Source organism: Schistocerca gregaria, chromosome 4 (assembly GCF_023897955.1).
Source record: "Schistocerca gregaria isolate iqSchGreg1 chromosome 4, iqSchGreg1.2, whole genome shotgun sequence".
Lineage (NCBI taxonomy): Eukaryota > Metazoa > Arthropoda > Insecta > Orthoptera > Acrididae > Schistocerca > Schistocerca gregaria.
Genome location: NC_064923.1, coordinates 405,707,861 through 405,725,398, shown reverse-complemented (window position 1 = coordinate 405,725,398; position 17,538 = coordinate 405,707,861). Strand labels below are relative to the sequence as shown.

The following is a 17,538-nucleotide window of genomic DNA, read 5'->3' as shown; positions in this document are numbered from 1 at the left end:
TTAATGTTAGTAAAAATGGAATCAAGCGCCTATGAGAAAATTAATACTGATCACGAAAATACTGAATCAGAATCTAATGCATCAGATAATGAAAATGGTAATCTATGCCAACACGATGGCAATGTCACAATCGAAAACGATATACAACTGCAGTGCGTGGACAGAATGTTAGACCAAATGATGTCACGCGAATGACAGTCGATGAGGTTAATTCACAATCCTCAACAAGAAATGTATTTTTTCTAAGTGAAAAATGAAATGTTGTGTGACGAGGGCCTCCCGTCGGGTAGACAGAACGCCTGGTGCAAGTCTTTCGATTTGACGCCACTTCGGCGACTTGCGCGTCGATGGGGATGAAATGATGATGATTAGGACAACACTTACCCAGTCCCTGAGCGGAGAAAAACTCCGACCCAGCCGGTAATCGAACCCGGGCCCTTTGGATTGACAGTCTGTCGCGCTGACCACTTTTTTTTTATTTTTTCAAGCAGTCAACTGTTTGTTAGAGCAAAAACTGACTTTCTTTGGTACAAAACTGTGTAGTTTTTGCATATTAACAAGTGAAAAATTATGGAACAGTTATTCTCTTTAAAATAAAAGATTTCTATGCATTGCCAAAATCATTTTCTATTAAACAATGTCCACAAGCAAGGAGAAACAATGAATGCTGTAAGACATGATCAAACTTGTAACCTGAAAGGGATAGCACAAAGACAGAGAACTTTGTCACTAATGTATTTCTTTTCCATCCATGTCATCTTATTGATGATTCCAGATGAACTACTGCCTCTACTGTTACTTCTCAGTGCTTTTAGGGTCAATCTCATCTATCCTGTTTTAGAAACCCATGCTTCTGAAGGACACAGCTCCAGTATTTTTTTCCAAATGAGTTAAGAGTCCTTATATAAAATGAATCAATACATTAGGCCAGCTCATGATGCAAAAATATAGGCTTCCCATTCGTATATTCTTGTGTGCATACAAATGTGATGTAAATACAAAATACTGGTATTTACAAAGAATACCTCTGGTTGTATATTTTAAAACTCTGAAACTACTTGAATTCTAGTTTTGTAAAAATGATATGACACCAAATTGCGTATTACTTATAACTAGAAAATGAAACGCAAGATTGGTGTGAATGCCACAGTACAGTAATGTCTTTTCAACGAGGAATTACTCTCAACACTGATTAAATTTTTGTTCACTTTAGTACTGCTGATACTACATGGAAATGACAGCTGCTTAAATTTTATTCCAGTGTATGAGGAGTTCCTTAAACATCATAAGTATATCAAACATACAAAAATTAAAAAAAAAAGAAAGAAACCATTCTTAAATAGAAATAGAACAGGAATGAAACATAATTTTAATAGCTAAATGACAGAATTAATGAAATCTGTGAGAGAAACTTAACAACAACAATGGGTTGACCTGTACAACTACTTAAGACTTCATTTGGAAAATAGGTGTAATCATACATTACTATTTACACTAGAACTGCGATGAAGTACAGCTGTGATACAGACATACTGTAATTCAAACCGAGAAACAGTGAGTATTTTTATGGGTGTTTTCTTCATTTACCATCCACACCGAAATAGTCTTTGAATACATAGCTGCAGTTATGTTCTGCAAGATACCTATAAAATTCACCCATGTCCATGTGATGTTCCTGAGATTTTCCCTTACCAGATTCAAAAGAAATCTCACGAAAACTGGGAAATTTCCGAAGTTCTTCTATTTCTCCTCCATTTAACTTGAAAGTTTCCTTCTTCTTACACATGATCTTTTTCCAGTTCATGCTCTTCACCTTTTGCCACCATTCACCACAATCCATAGAGGAACCTTCAGCGCAAATAATTCCAGGTTTTCCAGGAAGGCAAAATCCTGTGATGTTAAATTCATGAGCAAGATCCAATACTTCTCTCCTTTTTAATTTACTGTAAATGTGATGAGAATATATCCAGTACCGGGTAAACAAATCTTCATCTTCGCATATTTTCACTTGTGGTTCTGGTTTAATTGCAACGTAATAATGAGTAGCATTTTCTTGAAGCCAAGAAATTGCGGAGCAGATACAGATTTCACCTCGATCAAGGTCAGCAATAAATTTGCTAAGGTCAATATTTAAACTGTGTTGCTGGTTTCTGCTGAGTTTGTCACTTCTCACAAAAATATCTGGCTCTGTAGCTGGATAATCGTGTGGGAGGTTCACACAGACTTCGAACTTGGCCATATCTATAAATAAATTTATACTAAAATCTAAACGAGGTGGAATGATAGAACACCTTCCGTCCACAAACTCATTTATATCGGCTATAACACTTGGGTCATCCACACAAAATTCTCCTGGATTTGAAAACATGGACTGTAACATTTCAAACTCCGATAGTTGTATGCGAAGCATTTCCTCGAGGTTTCCATTGTCTACTATCTGAGTTATCTGTTCTTCCAATTCTTTAAAGTCCAAGAACTCGCTGTCATCGTAATCACAAGACATAGTTATACCGAATAAATTTCGCAAGCCGCAACTTGTAAACAAATCTGAGGTTAACGATAGGGCCACGTGGAGAGCATATATCCATTTACGGTCTCTTAAAAACCTGGGAAGTTCTAAACAAATAGAATGCGATAGCTTAATCCCAGTAACTGACAACACAATGTATACACTGCCACTACATTTATCAGCCGCGCGACAACATACGCCTGTCGCACTTCAACCCACGCACAACTCCTCCCTACCACTCAGCTACCGGGGCCGGATTTGTTTCCTAAGTAATTTGGATAGAAACAATGCAACACACATAGTAAATTTTCCGAGCTCGATAGTCAGACTATAAGCACATTAAATAATCATCATTCGCAGGAATCAACCGTAGATCAGTACTTACAGAAATCAGAACAAATGAATACTGAGTTACTTACAGACTTGAGTACGAAAATCACAAACGTGTTCAATGGTCTCGGAAGAAAGTCACGACACTTCCGAACGACTTTGAAAATTTGCGTACTAACTTGAACACACAATTGACAGAGACAGTCAGTATATTAAGATACAAAGTTTACTAATGTGTGCAATCAGCTAGACAAAAAACTTTCTAGTGCGAGTGAAGATCAAGGTCAAAGCACATATAATGTGGAAGAACTTGCAACGGCTCAAGGTACTTTGCAAGGCGCACACGAAAGCTTAGCTCAAGTGGTAACAACAATTCAAATACACGTATCTGAAATGAAGTCTGCGTGCGGTAAGTTACGGGGTGATTTACAAAAACTCACGCAAGACGAAGAATTTCTGACTTTGTTGTTGTTGTTGTTGTTGTCTTCAGTCCTGAGACTGGTTTGATGCAGCTCTCCATGCTACTCTATCCTGTGCAAGCTGCTTCATCTCCCAGTACCTACTGCAACCTACATCCTTCTGAATCTGCTTAGTGTACTCATCTCTCGGTCTCCCTCTACGATTTTTACCCTCCACGCTGCCCTCCAATGCTAAATTTGTGATCCCTTGATGCCTCAAAACATGTCCTACCAACCGATCCCTTCTTCTAGTCAAGTTGTGCCACAAACTTCTCTTCTCCCCAATCCTATTCAATACCTCCTCATTAGTTACGTGATCTATCCACCTTATCTTCAGTATTCTTCTGTAGCACCACATTTCGAAAGCTTCTATTCTCTTCTTGTCCAAACTAGTTATCGTCCATGTTTCACTTCCATACATGGTTACACTCCAAACAAATACTTTCAGAAACGACTTCCTGATACATAAATCTATATTCGATGTTAACAAATTTCTCTTCTTCAGAAACGCTTTCCTTGCCATTGCCAGTCTCCATTTTATATCCTCTCTACTTCGACCATCATCAGTTATTTTACTTCCTAAATAGCAAAACTCCTTTACTACTTTAAGTGTCTCATTTCCTAATCTAATTCCCTCAGCATCACCCGATTTAATATGACTACATTCCATTATCCTCGTTTTGCTTTTGTTAATGTTCATCTTATATCCTCCTTTCAAGACACTGTCCATTCCGTTCAACTGCTCTTCCAAGTCCTTTGCCGTCTCTGACAGAATTACAATGTCATCGGCGAACCTCAAAGTTTTTACTTCGTCTCCATGAATTTTAATACCTACTCCAAATTTTTCTTTTGTTTCCTTTACTGCTTGCTCAATATACAGATTGAATAACATCGGGGAGAGGCTACAACCCTGTCTCACTCCTTTCCCAACCACTGCTTCCCTTTCATGCCCCTCGACTCTTATGACTGCCATCTGGTTTCTGTACAAATTATAAATAGCCTTTCGCTCCCTGTATTTTACCCCTGCCACCTTTAGAATTTGAAAAAGAGTATTCCAGTCAACATTGTCAAAAGCTTTCTCTAAGTCTACAAATGCTACAAACGTAGGTTTGCCTTTTCTTAATCTTTCTTCTAAGATAAGTCGTAAGGTCAGTATTGCCTCACGTGTTCCAACATTTCGACGGAATCCAAACTGATCCTCCCCGAGGTCTGCATCTACCAGTTTTTCCATTCGTCTGTAAAGAATTCGCGTTAGTATTTTGCAGCCGTGGCTTATTAAACTGATAGTTCGGTAATTTTCACATCTGTCAGCACCTGCTTTCTTTGGGATTGGAATTATTATATTCTTCTTGAAGTCTGAGGGTATTTCGCCTGTCTCATACATCTTGCTCACCAGCTGGTAGAGTTTTGTCATGACTGGCTCTCCCAAGGCCGTCAGTAGTTCTAATGGAATGTTGTCTACTCCGGGGGCCTTGTTTCGACTCAGGTCTTTCAGTGCTCTGTCAAACTCTTCACGCAGTATCGTATCTCCCATTTCGTCTTCATCTACATCCTCTTCTATTTCCATAATATTGTCCTCAAGTACATCGCCCTTGTATAAACCTTCTATATACTCCTTCCACCTTTCTGCCTTCCCTTCTTTGCTTAGAACTGGGCTGCCATCTGAGCTCTTGATATTCATACACGTGGTTCTCTTCTCTCCAAAGGTCTCTTTAATTTTCCTGTAGGCAGTATCTATCTTACCCCTAGTGAGATAAGCTTCTACATCCTTACATTTGTCCTCTAGCCATCCCTGTTTAGCCATTTTGCACTTCCTGTCGATCTCATTTTTGAGACGTTTGTATTCCTTTTTGCCTGCTTCATTTACTGCATTTTTATATTTTCTCCTTTCATCAATTAAATTCAATATTTCTTCTGTTACCCAAGGATTTCTAGCAGCCCTCGTCTTTGTACCTACTTTATCCTCTGCTGCCTTCACTGCTACATCCCTCAGAGCTACCCATTCTTCTTCTACTGTATTTCTTTCCCCTATTCCTGTCAATTGTTCCCTTATGCTCTCTCTGAAACTCTGTACAACCTCTGGTTCCTTCAGTTTATCCAGGTCCCATCTCCTTAATTTCCCACATTTTTGCAGTTTCTTCAGTTTTAATCTACAGGTCATAACCAACAGATTGTGGTCAGAGTCCACATCTGCCCCTTTCTGACTTTAGGACTAACCATTTTGAAAACTGGGTTTGACCACATCAATAAGGATGTAAAAAGTTTAAATAAGAGAGCTGAGGCCGGCATCTTTGACAGCGATTCTGTCCTAGCAGAAAAGAGCATCCGGGAGCTTACGTTGCCACTGTTGAAGAGATCAAATTCTCGCTAAAATGGATAGTGATATGAAAGCAATAGAATGTAAGTTTCGTTCCGAACTTATCAGTGAAAGAGATATACCGAACGAATCGCCTTCCGGAGCCAACCAAAACAGATTAAGCAGTATTACATAGTAAGTTCCGCAGACACTGCAGTAGCCACGCGAGCACTCTTTCGACAAAGTCAGATTTTTACAAAAGCGAAGGAGAACTGTTTGCAAAAAACCAAGCGTATGTGCCAGTGTCTCCACGCGCAGAATTGCCCTCTCTGAAAAGACGTATTACGGCGTCGCAGTCTGATGACGAAATGCCTAGCCTATAAGACAGTCATAACAGACGATGGTCTAAAAAAACACAGTTCCCAGACTTCTCACAAGAATCGAAGAAAACACACACCGTTCCCTTTGTGAGAGCTTTTAGAAATAGTTTACCTCGGCATTGATCCGAAGTCCAAAAGATTCAGTTCGTTTTTGTTTCATACGAGGTGATCCGCGGTGGTGGGCAGACGAAGAGGCTGATCATTGTCGAACGTATGAAGAATCTGAGCAGGCCTTCCTAGGGAAATAAAGGTCGCAGGGAATTGAGGAAAGACTACGTATGGAAGTTTTTGACCCGAAGCCATTTAACGTAAAAGCGGTTATTTCGAAAGATACTTGAACATGAAGAGGTACTGAAGCAATTCGTTATCACTTGTCGATGTTCTTGGAATATTAAAGAGTCGTTTGCCTAATAAGACAGTGGAAAACTGGACACAGATTAAGGATGAAAACAGGAATAAGTTGTATTGAACTGTGAGAAAAGAAGCAGAATAGAAACGGTGTACTGTCCGAGCTCAAGATGTGCAACATTGAGCGAATAAAACAGCCAGGGTTGAGGATTGTGTGGTCACGGTGTGTCCCATTTCTTTTTCCACAAAATTATGAACTGTCCGTCCGGTAAGTGACGTGTCTGTTCGCTGTTTTCCAATTTTTGTATGTGTCGTGGTGTAACGTCGGTTTGTAACAGTGAGGAGTAAGGAAGGGGCCTCCAGACTGTACACGCCTCCTATTTGTTCGACACTAGTACCACGTGTTATCTCTCTTGCATTCCGTTTTGGAAGTTTGGACTCTTGAATTCCATTGCTGCAACATCCGTTAACTTGTTGTTTTCACTTCTGTGAGAGATCTATGCGGCATCTCGCCTGCCTTCACTATTCATCACATTTACTTGCGACGGTAATATATTCTTACCACATGACTCGTATTGTATAACCAATGTATAGCGTGACAATTTCCAAGACTACAGGAGGAGGACGGGCACGTCAATGAGCGTACGGAAACTTCATAATTTTGTGAAAAGAACAAATAAAAGCAAGAGGTGTCTAACACCGTGACCACACAACCACGACCCCGTGGTGCTTGCAATTCGCTCAGTGTTGTACATCTTGAGCTTCGAATGTTCACTGTTTCTATTTCGCTTCTTTTTTCACTTTCAGTACATCTTGTTCCTGTTTTTATGCTTGATATGAGTTCAGTTTATGATGGGGCTAGCCACAGTGCCATTTTACCACTAAATCTGAGGGGGGGGGGGGGGGGTGCGCTGGCAATTTTGCATTGTCAGAAGGGAGACAAGCACTTGTAGTGCGCACCCCTGCCATTTCGCACAGCTTTTGGCTTTGCGAAACGAGCGTATGCGGCAGTCAACGTTGCTAACCGTATGATCTGGATCGTACATGTCTCATACTTTAAGATGGTGCACAAAAATAAGACCCACACTTCGGTTCGCTCATCTATTGTACGATCTTTTGAAATGCTTACCATTGTTAAGATTTCAGTTTTTATTAGTTTAACGGCCTTGTCGCAGTGGTAACTGCAGTTCCCGTCAGATCACCGAAGTTAAGTGCTGTCTTGGATGGGTGACCTTCCGTTTTGCCGAGCGCTGTTGGGAAGCGGGCTGCAATCAGCCCTTGTGAGGCAAACTGAGGAGCTGCTTGATTGAGAAGTACCGGCTCCGGTCACGTAAACTGACAAAACGGCCGGGAGCGCGGTGTGCTAACTACATGCCCCTCCATGTCGCATCAAGTAACGCCTGTGGACTGAGGATGACACGGAGGCCGCTCGGTACCGTTGCGCCTTCATGGCCTATTCGAATGGTTCAAATCGCTCTGAGCACTACGGGACTTAACATCTGAGGTCATCAGTCCCCTAGAACTTAGAACTACTTAAACCTAACTAACCTAAGGAGATCACACACATCCATGCCCGAGGCAGGATTCGAACCTGCGACCGTAGCGGTCGCGCGGTTCCAGACTGTAGCGCCTAGAACCGCTCGGCCATGGCCTATTCGGACGGAGTTTAGGTTCTTTATTTACTTTTTGGCAGTTTATTTCACAAATATGAATTTGACCAGCCTATATGCCAGTCTGTTCAGCGGTGAGATTCCGAACGGTATTACCCTGTAGCTGCATAAGTCAATGTAAGTTATTCCTCCAGATGAATCCCCTGGGAAATTCACCATATTGACTGCTTTGTTTTGTGCGCGGTGCTCATGCACAATTGAAAACGATTACGGTTAACTTGTTGGCTCACGTGAAGACAGTGACCGATTTATAAGGTGTTAAATAGAGCAAAATTGTGTCAATGGAAACAGAAAACAGTGACTGTGGTCCCACTACGACCAAGAAATCTACAGCTGGTGTATTTAAACGTAAGAGGCGAAATAAATATAGAAAAGACTGGAAAATTAACCCTGAATTTAAAGGTTGGTTGGGCGCTGATGAATCAAACTTTGAAAGGGCTAGATGTAGATTCTGAAAAATTCTAAAAATATTCTAGAAGTGAAAATCATGTCAGAAAAGTGAAGGTGGTGTCATCCAAAAGCCAGACAATTTTGAGTACGTTCTTTAAATAATCAGGCTGACACTGCAGAAATTAAAATGACGGGATTCGTGTCAGACCACAAACTCCCTTTCAAAGTTGCAGATCACCTGAAGAGCGTAGTTAACAGATCACCTGGAGAGCGTAGTTAAGTGTTGCTTTTCTGATTCTAAAATCATCGACGCTATACGTATGTGTCGTACTAAATGTTCCCAGATCGTAAAAAACGTGATAGCACTCAGACATAAGAACGATATTTTGATAACGACACTAATAAAACTGAAAGAAAATTTTGGAATCCTTGTGAAATTTTAAAGTAGGATGAATATAATCACGCAAAAGAAGGTGCAACAGGTAAAAATCTTTATTCTGATCTAATACTTTCATTTTCTAAGTACAGTGCTCCTGAAAACAATATTACGATTTGCTCATGATGGTTGTAATTCTATGATGGAGTCAGGATACTCGGTTAACTGGAAAATGTCCTGGACTAATTATTCTCAAATGTGTAAGTCCTTCGATAACTTATGCGCCAATGAAACTCTCAAAATTCATAAATTGTTGCATCCATCACAGAACAGATGGCTATTTTTGTAGTGAGAATTTTAGAACAGCGGAATGCTCTGCGCCTGTATTTTGATTCTAACTACCTATACAAGAGGCTGCTTGCAGTTTTTAAGACTAGAAGAACTCGTTCAAACAAAGAAAGAGAAAAAACACCCTCCCTTATACATCTTACGTCAAAACTGCCAAGGATAGTCTCTATAGAAGACGACAAGCATCTACAGCAAATCGATGACTGGAGGAAACGTCGTACCGTTAAAATAGACGAAAATATTAAGAACTGTTCAGAAGTGGACGTATTTTGGGGGAGCTTAGTTAACATAAAAACTGTTACTTGGAGAGAGGGAATTCCCAACCCTAATAGAGTTTGTGCTGTTACGTTTATCCCTTCCACATTCAAATACTGACAACGAAAGAGTGAGTTTTTAGTAAGATGAATCTTATAAAAGTGAAAAAGGGGGCCGTGCGGGATTAGCCGAGCGGTCTAAGGCGCTGCAGTCATGGACTGTGCGGCTGGTCCCGGCAGAGGTTCGAGTCATCCCTCGGGCATGGGTGTGTGTGTTTGTCCTTAGGATAATTTAGGTTAAGTAGTGTGTAAGCTTAGGGACTGATGACCTAGCCAGTTAAGTCCTGAAAATAGGCTCAGTAACATGAAGAAAACGCAATTACATTTTCAGCCATCCACCTTCAGTTCCTCTGTTGCTGACACTCCTGAGAAGGAATATGGTGGTGGTGATGATGATGATGATGATGATGATGCATTCCATTTTTAAATCTTCTTCCAAGGTAAGCAAATAACAAAGTAATTTTTATGTACTTTTATGAAATTTACTTAATTTTTACACATTGTTTCCTAATGAAAAATTTCAAATCAATAACATTAAGGTGTGGAGACGTTGACGTGAAATAATCGGACCCGCTCGTTTTTACGTGGTACCAGTATAAAGCCCTGATAGAGGCCGGCCACGATTTCTTCCCAATGCACTGCATGCAACAATCATAACAGCGCTCTAATTCAGTTACTCTTGACAATGACCATGTAAGTGAGGAAAAGTTTAAAAAAGAATTGAAATTGTACTGAAAATCTGTTGGAAGTCACTAAGTGATCTTATTACGAAATACTGGGAAATTTCAGGTTAGGTAATATGCGCTTCATTTTAAGCAGAACCGCGTTTTTGACGCATCTCATTATATCTGTCGTCATACCTCCTGAGCTGTTTGCTGTACGGCGGGATTATGTTGCACCTGCGATCAATGGTAACGTGGATACTGCTTGCAAAACGTGTTGCTAATGGCATTAGTAGTAAAGAAATGATAAATTAAAACGTCACGCATTATTTCGAAGTTTTACTGGACCATAATGTAAGCGGAAACTAGTTTTTAACACGTCTAAGTGTCTATCACTGTTGCCGTACAATGATATAATTTTGTAGATACATTCAGTGATATACATTATGTGATTAAAAGTATCCGGACACCCCGAAGAACATACCTTGTTCATATTAGGTGCATTGTGCTGCCACCTACTGCCTTGTACTCCATATCAGCGACCTCAGTAGTTATTAGACATCGTGAAAGAGCAGAATGGGACTTCGAACGTGCTCAGGTGATGGGTGTCACTTGTCGTACGCGAGATTTCCACTCTCCTAAACATCCCTAGGTCCTCTGTTTCCGACGTGATAGTGAAGTGGAAACGTGAAGGGACACATACAGCACAAAAGCGTACAGGCCGACCTCGTCTACCGACTGACAGAGATCGCAGACGGATGAAGAGGATCGTAATGTGTAATAGTCAAACATGTACGCAGACCATCACACAGGAATTCCAAACAGCATCAGGCTCCACTGCAGGTACTATGACAGTTTGGCGGGAGGTGAGAAAACTTGGATTTCATGGCCAAGCGGCTGCTCATAAGCCACACATCACGCCGGTAAATGTCAAACGACGTCTCGCTTGCTGTAGGGAGCATAAACATTGGGCGGTTGGTGGAAAAACGTTGTGTGGTCGTGTTTTTAATTAAGGGGCTTGCACCCCTTGTTGTTTTGCGTGGCACTATCACAGCACAGGCTGACATTGATGTTTTAAGCACATTCTTGCTTCCCACTATTGAAGAGCAATTCGGGGATGGCGATTGCATCTTTCAACACGATCGAGCACCTGTTCATAATGCACGGCCTGTGGCGGAGTCGTTACAATACAATAATGGACGCCTGCACAGAGACCTGACCTGAATCCTATAGAACACCTTTGGAACGTTTTGGAACGTCAACTTCGTGGCAGGTCTCACCGACCGACATCGATACCCCTCCTCAGTGCAGTACTCCGTAAAGAATGGTCTACCATTCGTCAAGAAACCTACCAGCATCTTCATTGAACGCATGGCTGTGAGAGTGGAGGCTATCATCGAGGCCAACCCATAATTCCAGCACTACCAATGGAGGCGCCACGAACTTTTAAGTCATTTACAGCCAGGTATCCGAATACTTTTTATCACAGAGTGAATGTAGATACTGTCTGCACAGTGTGTTACGAAAAACATGAGCAGTAAAGAAGGAAAAAATTAAAACGTCACGGCAGATGCTGAAGTTTGACCACATGAACAGTGAAAATGTACTAAGCGATAAACTTTTTTCCCTCATCATCTTGTGTGGGCTGCCAGCGAGAGAAAGTTTCGTAAAGGTTTGAACCTACATGTGAAGTTTGATGGAAGTCGCTAAGTGCTATTATTTTCGATTAATGGATGAACAAAATTGGAATATTTCAGCGCCATCGGATTCAAGGCAAATACTTATCTTTGATTATAACACTTGTCTTACTTGAATTACTTTTAATGGGACGATTACGGTAGCATGTTAAATTTCTAAATTCAGTGAATAATTACGCAAAATATTGAAAATGAACATTTTGTTTCCCCTGGAAGCTGTTACACAGGCTACCTGCTACAAAAAGTCCAGGACAGATCCCATAAAACGGATTTTTTTGTGGATTGTACATATGCACGACCTCGCAGCGAAATGCACCATAATTTCGGTCCAATTATGCGATCCTGTAAGGTGAAAGGTTGACAACGTTAGAGGCAGTCAACTATGAGACGTCAGCGCGAGGGTATCCTTATTTGAAGCCATCTTAGGGAGAAATGAAAGTCATTTTGTCTACTGCCTTGTTTAGCATTACTGTTTTGCAGCTTATTTACAACTAACATGCCTACAAGTTTACGCGTACTGTGCTGATTATTTACATGTACATTCTTCCTGCAAGAAAACAAGGAGAACGAGTTTGCTTACTAGGCAGTCATGATCTAAGTTTTGTTTACTTTACTTGTCCATCTGTTGATCGTATTTACATTGCCCACAAGACCGAATGTGCTATGAATTAACGACAGACCCATTCATTACTCAGCGCTGTTCTGAGAGGTACAGTACGATACGATGGAGCAGTACCGGCACAGTTTCGCAGAACTCATTGACATGCGCCTTGTCTATGGGGAAGTACGTTGCAATGCTCTCCCTCCTGAGAGACTTTACAGGGAAGTATTTCCTAACAGGCATCACCCGGCACGACGAGTGTTTATTTCTCTCTATCGACGTATGCGAGAGATTGGTTCATCGGAAAGCAGGAACGAGGGAGCTGGCAACATGAGGACCACTCGCACACCCATTTTTGAAGAGGAGGTGCTGGAACGTGTTGCAGCGGACTCAACTACAAATTCAAATGGTTCAAATGGCTCTGAGCACTATGGGATTTAACTTCTGAGGTCATCAATCCCCTAGAACTTAGAACTACTTAAACCCAACTAACCTAAGGACATCACACACATCCATGCCCGAGGTAGGATTCGAACCTACGACCGCAGCGGTCGCTCGGTTCCAGACCGTAGCGCCTAGAACCGCTCGGCCGCCCAGGCCGGCGTAGGCGACAATCACGTTTGCCATATCTTCTACCTGGTCGTCTGAATGGCCACATCTACTTGAGGTTCGTGCAGAGAGTTCTGCCTAAGTTGTTGGAGAACTTACCCCTGGCTGTTCGTAAGACGATGTGGATACTACATGAAAGTGCACCGCCTCACCTGTTAATGTCCGCAACCATCTCAATGCTATATTTCCTGGTCGCTGGGTTGGAAGTGGAGGTCCTTTTCCATGGCCTGCGATGTCGCCTGACCTGAACCCCTTTGATTATTTCTTATGGGGATATCTAAACGTCACTTGTGTATGAGACCTGCACTGGATACGGGGTTGGACTTAGTTTCCAGAATTGCAGCTGCCAGTGATGTGATTCGAAACACACGAGGGTGCGTCAGACTCTTGCTCGCCGATGTCATGCTCTGACGTTGATGGCCGTCCGTTTCAGGGCATTTTGTAAGCCACAGCACAAATATACGTTCAATGATGGTATTTGCAGTTAACTGTAACGAATATAAATAAAAAAGTACATAGTAATGTGATTTTGTTCCTATTATCTACTTAAACTGGCTTATCCGAACCCAGGTTACTACCCCAAATTCTTCGGTGGAGCGTCTTCTACGTTCTGTTACACTTTTTCACGCTCTTACGGAAACATCCTGTATACTTCCTACACAAGTTCTCAGATCAAATAATTTATTGTGATATTTCTTTTTCTTATTACTTAACACTTCCGCTAAATTCGTTCATATTCGTTCAACATATACATGTTATTTCAGTATCGAGCAAAGGCGGTTAAAGCACGATGCCATTTGCTGCTGCAGAGCCCTCAGAATCTCTGAAGCGTTAGCAGACGTCAAGGTGGAAGTGGGAGAAAACGTGCAAGACGGTCATGATCTCTGTATATAACATAAACTCTGCCATTTGCATAAATAAATAATCTATTACCCGATATCCTGGCTGTATGATAGCGACATACAGACGTTCACCAGCAGAAATTATTAGCAGAACACAAATTTATAGTAACATAAGCAAATGCCTTTGGAATAAACACATTCCTTTGAAATGTATGCTCTAGAACACTGTTTTTGGTCCATGTATCAAATACATGACTACTCATGTATCGGTAAGGAGACAATTGTTCTACAAGGAAAGTCAAGGAAGTGTAGTGAAAGGAGATATAACACCCAAATTAATCAGTCTTGTGTTGATTTGTGCTAAACATAGATTAAGAAGGTACGGTAATTTTGTAAGTAGGCTGTTTAGGTTTTTTTATTGGTAATGCCGCCGCCACGTAGCGCTCTGTATGAAAATCACTGGCTGTGCCGTGTGCAGTCTGTGGCTAGTTTGCATTGTTGTCTGCCATTGTAGTGTTGGGAAGCGGCAGCTGGATGCTAACAGCGCGTAGCGTTGCGCAGTTGGAGGTGAGCCGCCAGCAGTGGTGGACGTGGGGAGAGAGATGGCGGAGTTTTGAAATTTGTAAGAATTGGTGTCATGAACTGATATATTAAGGTAATTACATTGTTTGTTCTCTATTAAAATCTTTCATTCGCTAACTATGCCTATCAGTAGTTAGTGCCTTCCGTAGTTTGAATCTTTTATTTAGCTGGCAGTAGTGGCGCTCGATATATTGCAGTACTTCGAGTAACGAAGATTTTTGGTGAGGTAAGTGATTTGTGAAAGGTATAGGTTAATGTTAGTCAGGGCCATTCTTTCGTAGGGATTTTTAAAAGTCAGATTGCGTTGCGCTAAATAATATTGTGTGTCAGTTTAAGCACAGTCTTGTATAATTTTTCCAAGGGGACGTTTCAATTTAAAGTAATTGGTCTAAACAGACCTACAGGATCTGACTTTGAATAAATGGAACATAAGAGCCTACTGGGTCGTTTTCAATGAGTACGATTAAGAAGGATAAAGATTAAAATTGTTGTAGGTCAAACAGAAAAAATGGCCAGCATGGAGCCATGCATAAACGTGCCAAAAGTTAAGCAATTAAAAGTAAAAAATAAGTACGTATGAGCTTGAATATAAGTAGAACGCATAAGATTTAATGGCTTTTTTAAGGTTGCAAAAAGTATCACAATCAAGAACGTAACGGAGAAAGATCTGTCGAGCGTGCTTGTAAAGACAGTTACAGAATGAAAGTAGTAACATGAGCAAATAGATAAACAAAAGAACGCCTGTCAAGAAACTGGGAGGGCCAAACACAGAGTACTCTACGAAAGTGCATCTGTTCAGGAAGATGAATGAGAAAGCACTGCCGACTAACCTGCGGGTTCAGGCCACAGCGATGATGATGAGGACGATGACGTTTCATTCTGTAACAAACAACAAACACCTCTAGTTGAAATGGCGATAAAAGCATGATGTACAGGAATTATTTTGTAAATATTTCCACGTTAAAAGCTAATATAGAATATACGTTATCTTTGCTGGTACCACGACTTTTGTAGCAAATCTTAAGTCGGCAAAAATAAAATTAAAACATTTACATTAATAATTACCCACTACGAAGGGTAGCACTATAGTTATTTCTAGAATAGCTGCTTATAGCCATCACTGCGACTCTCTCAAATAATTATTTGCTTTAAGGTGTGATAGAATTTAGTATTGCTCTTCTTGGAATCGGACCTCAACTGACAAATAAAACAGTAATGATTATCAGGCGCAAGTATGTTTAGATTAACAGCGCTGCTGTGAATGTTACCCAACTACATGGCACATAGAACTTTCAGTGGCTTATGTCCCTGCAGCAGCCTTTGGAGTTTTGCGACTTGCCAGAAAGATTGATAACTGTACTGCAAGTTGAATAAACCAATGGCTGTTGTCTGGTGGCGAGGCAATCCGCGAACTGACGCCAGATCTATACCTCTGTGTGCTTAAACTGAGCAAATTGAGTCCTACGCCTCAAATTATTGGTCACTGAACCCAGCCATTACTGACCGTCACGTGTTACCTACAACATACTGACACCTTGAGACAAGGGTTTCGTCAGGTATGTCCCAGGGAAGTGTGATAGGACCGCTCCTATTTTCTGTACACATTAACGATCTGACGGACAAGACTAGCCGTAATCTGTGAGTGTTTGCTAGTAACGCTGTGGTGACCGGAAAGACAGCGTCGTTGGGTGACTTCAAGAAGATAAAAGACGATTTTGACAAAATGTTTAGTTGGAGTGATGAACTTCAGCTAGTTCTAAATGTGGAAAAACCTAAGTGAATAGGGAAAATAATCCCACAATAATCAAATACGGCATTAGCAGTGTAGTACGTGACACAGTCAGGTCGCATAAATATCCAGGCGTAATACAGCAAAGCGAAATGAAATGGAACGAGCATGTAAGGATTGAAGTGGGAAAGACGAATGGTCGACTACGGTTTAAAGGGAGACTTTCTGGAAGGTGTGGTCCATTTGTAAAGGAGACCACATATGAGACACTAGTGCGGCCCATTCTTGACTACTGTTCGATTGAATTTTGGCAATTATTCTTTCAACCTTCCCGTTATATTATCTGACTCTTATATATCTAGACCGTTGGCAATATTTACTTGTCCCAAACTATTGTTTGTTCATCACATAATTGTCGTCTTCACTACTGTTGACTGTCACACTTGATTATTTTGTTGTTTCTGCAGGCAACTGAGAAAGATGTAAGGTAACGTCGAAACGAGTAGCTTAATAACGAGTTCAAAACTTACGGCTGAAGTTGTAATTTTGTTTACTTTAGATTTGCGACCATCAACATACACCTCCTGTCTGCCGTCACTACAATTCGTACATCGCTTTCATAGAATTATATTATTTAGATGTAATTGGGCAAATTACATATGTTTACTTGTAATAAATGTGTTTTTGCTGCCGAGCATCACGTTGATAATAAATGTTTTTGAAGAATCACATCGTTTCCACCAGAATGTTACTTGTAAGTGTAGCTGTGTGAATCGCTTCTAGCTAGTATCGAGATACTGACATTCTCAAGGACGTTTACAAACATAATAGCACAGCAGAATTAAATGTAAGTTAAAATGTAAAACGTTTTACGATTACAAAAGATGTAGTTTTCCATAAAAGAAAATTCCTCGTAATTTATATAAAGCACAATTATCAGTAGGATGATTGTCAATATACGTGACTTAATATATAAGAGTAATATGCATCGGGTAATAGTATGTGAGAAAAAACCAGTAATAGGAAACTTTAAAAAAATCGACACGGATATCGGAATAAAAACCTCTGAATAGCTATCCACAAATTACTCATAGAGACAGCTGTTTGTAGTTGCAACATTTGTGTGCGAGTGCGCCCGGGAAAATTTGGAAATGTCTTTAAAAGTGTGTACAGCCAGAGATTTTAGATTATTGTCGACATACAGATCCAGAGTACATATTTCGTCGTGCATTTATAAGTATACGTAAGCTGCGGTAACGTATCTCATTAATATTGTCACGAACTGTGGGCAATGCAGTGCGCGCAGTGCTGGTTCAAACTCGACCACCCGCAGTTGTTATTTTGTAATTATCATTCGTGAAAGGGTTTTGGAATTTCTCATGTATGCAAATTTTTGT

General features: G+C 40.8%; 2 protein-coding genes across 2 annotated transcripts in view; both read right to left on the bottom strand.

The window, feature by feature from the left end:
- LOC126266884 (fork head domain-containing protein crocodile-like) overlaps positions 1-17,538 on the bottom strand; it is a 547,941-nt gene that overhangs the window by 89,723 nt on the left and 440,680 nt on the right. Inside the window, exon 2 of the mRNA XM_049971550.1 lies at positions 15,243-15,291. The gene's annotated coding sequence lies outside the window, so the exon portion shown is untranslated. The remainder of the gene's footprint in view (positions 1-15,242; positions 15,292-17,538) is intronic.
- On the bottom strand, positions 484-2,736 carry LOC126266885 (RWD domain-containing protein 2A-like). Its single transcript, XM_049971551.1, has one exon. The coding sequence runs from the start codon at positions 2,501-2,503 to the stop codon at positions 1,580-1,582; it is 924 nt and encodes a 307-aa protein (XP_049827508.1). The 5' UTR covers positions 2,504-2,736; the 3' UTR covers positions 484-1,579.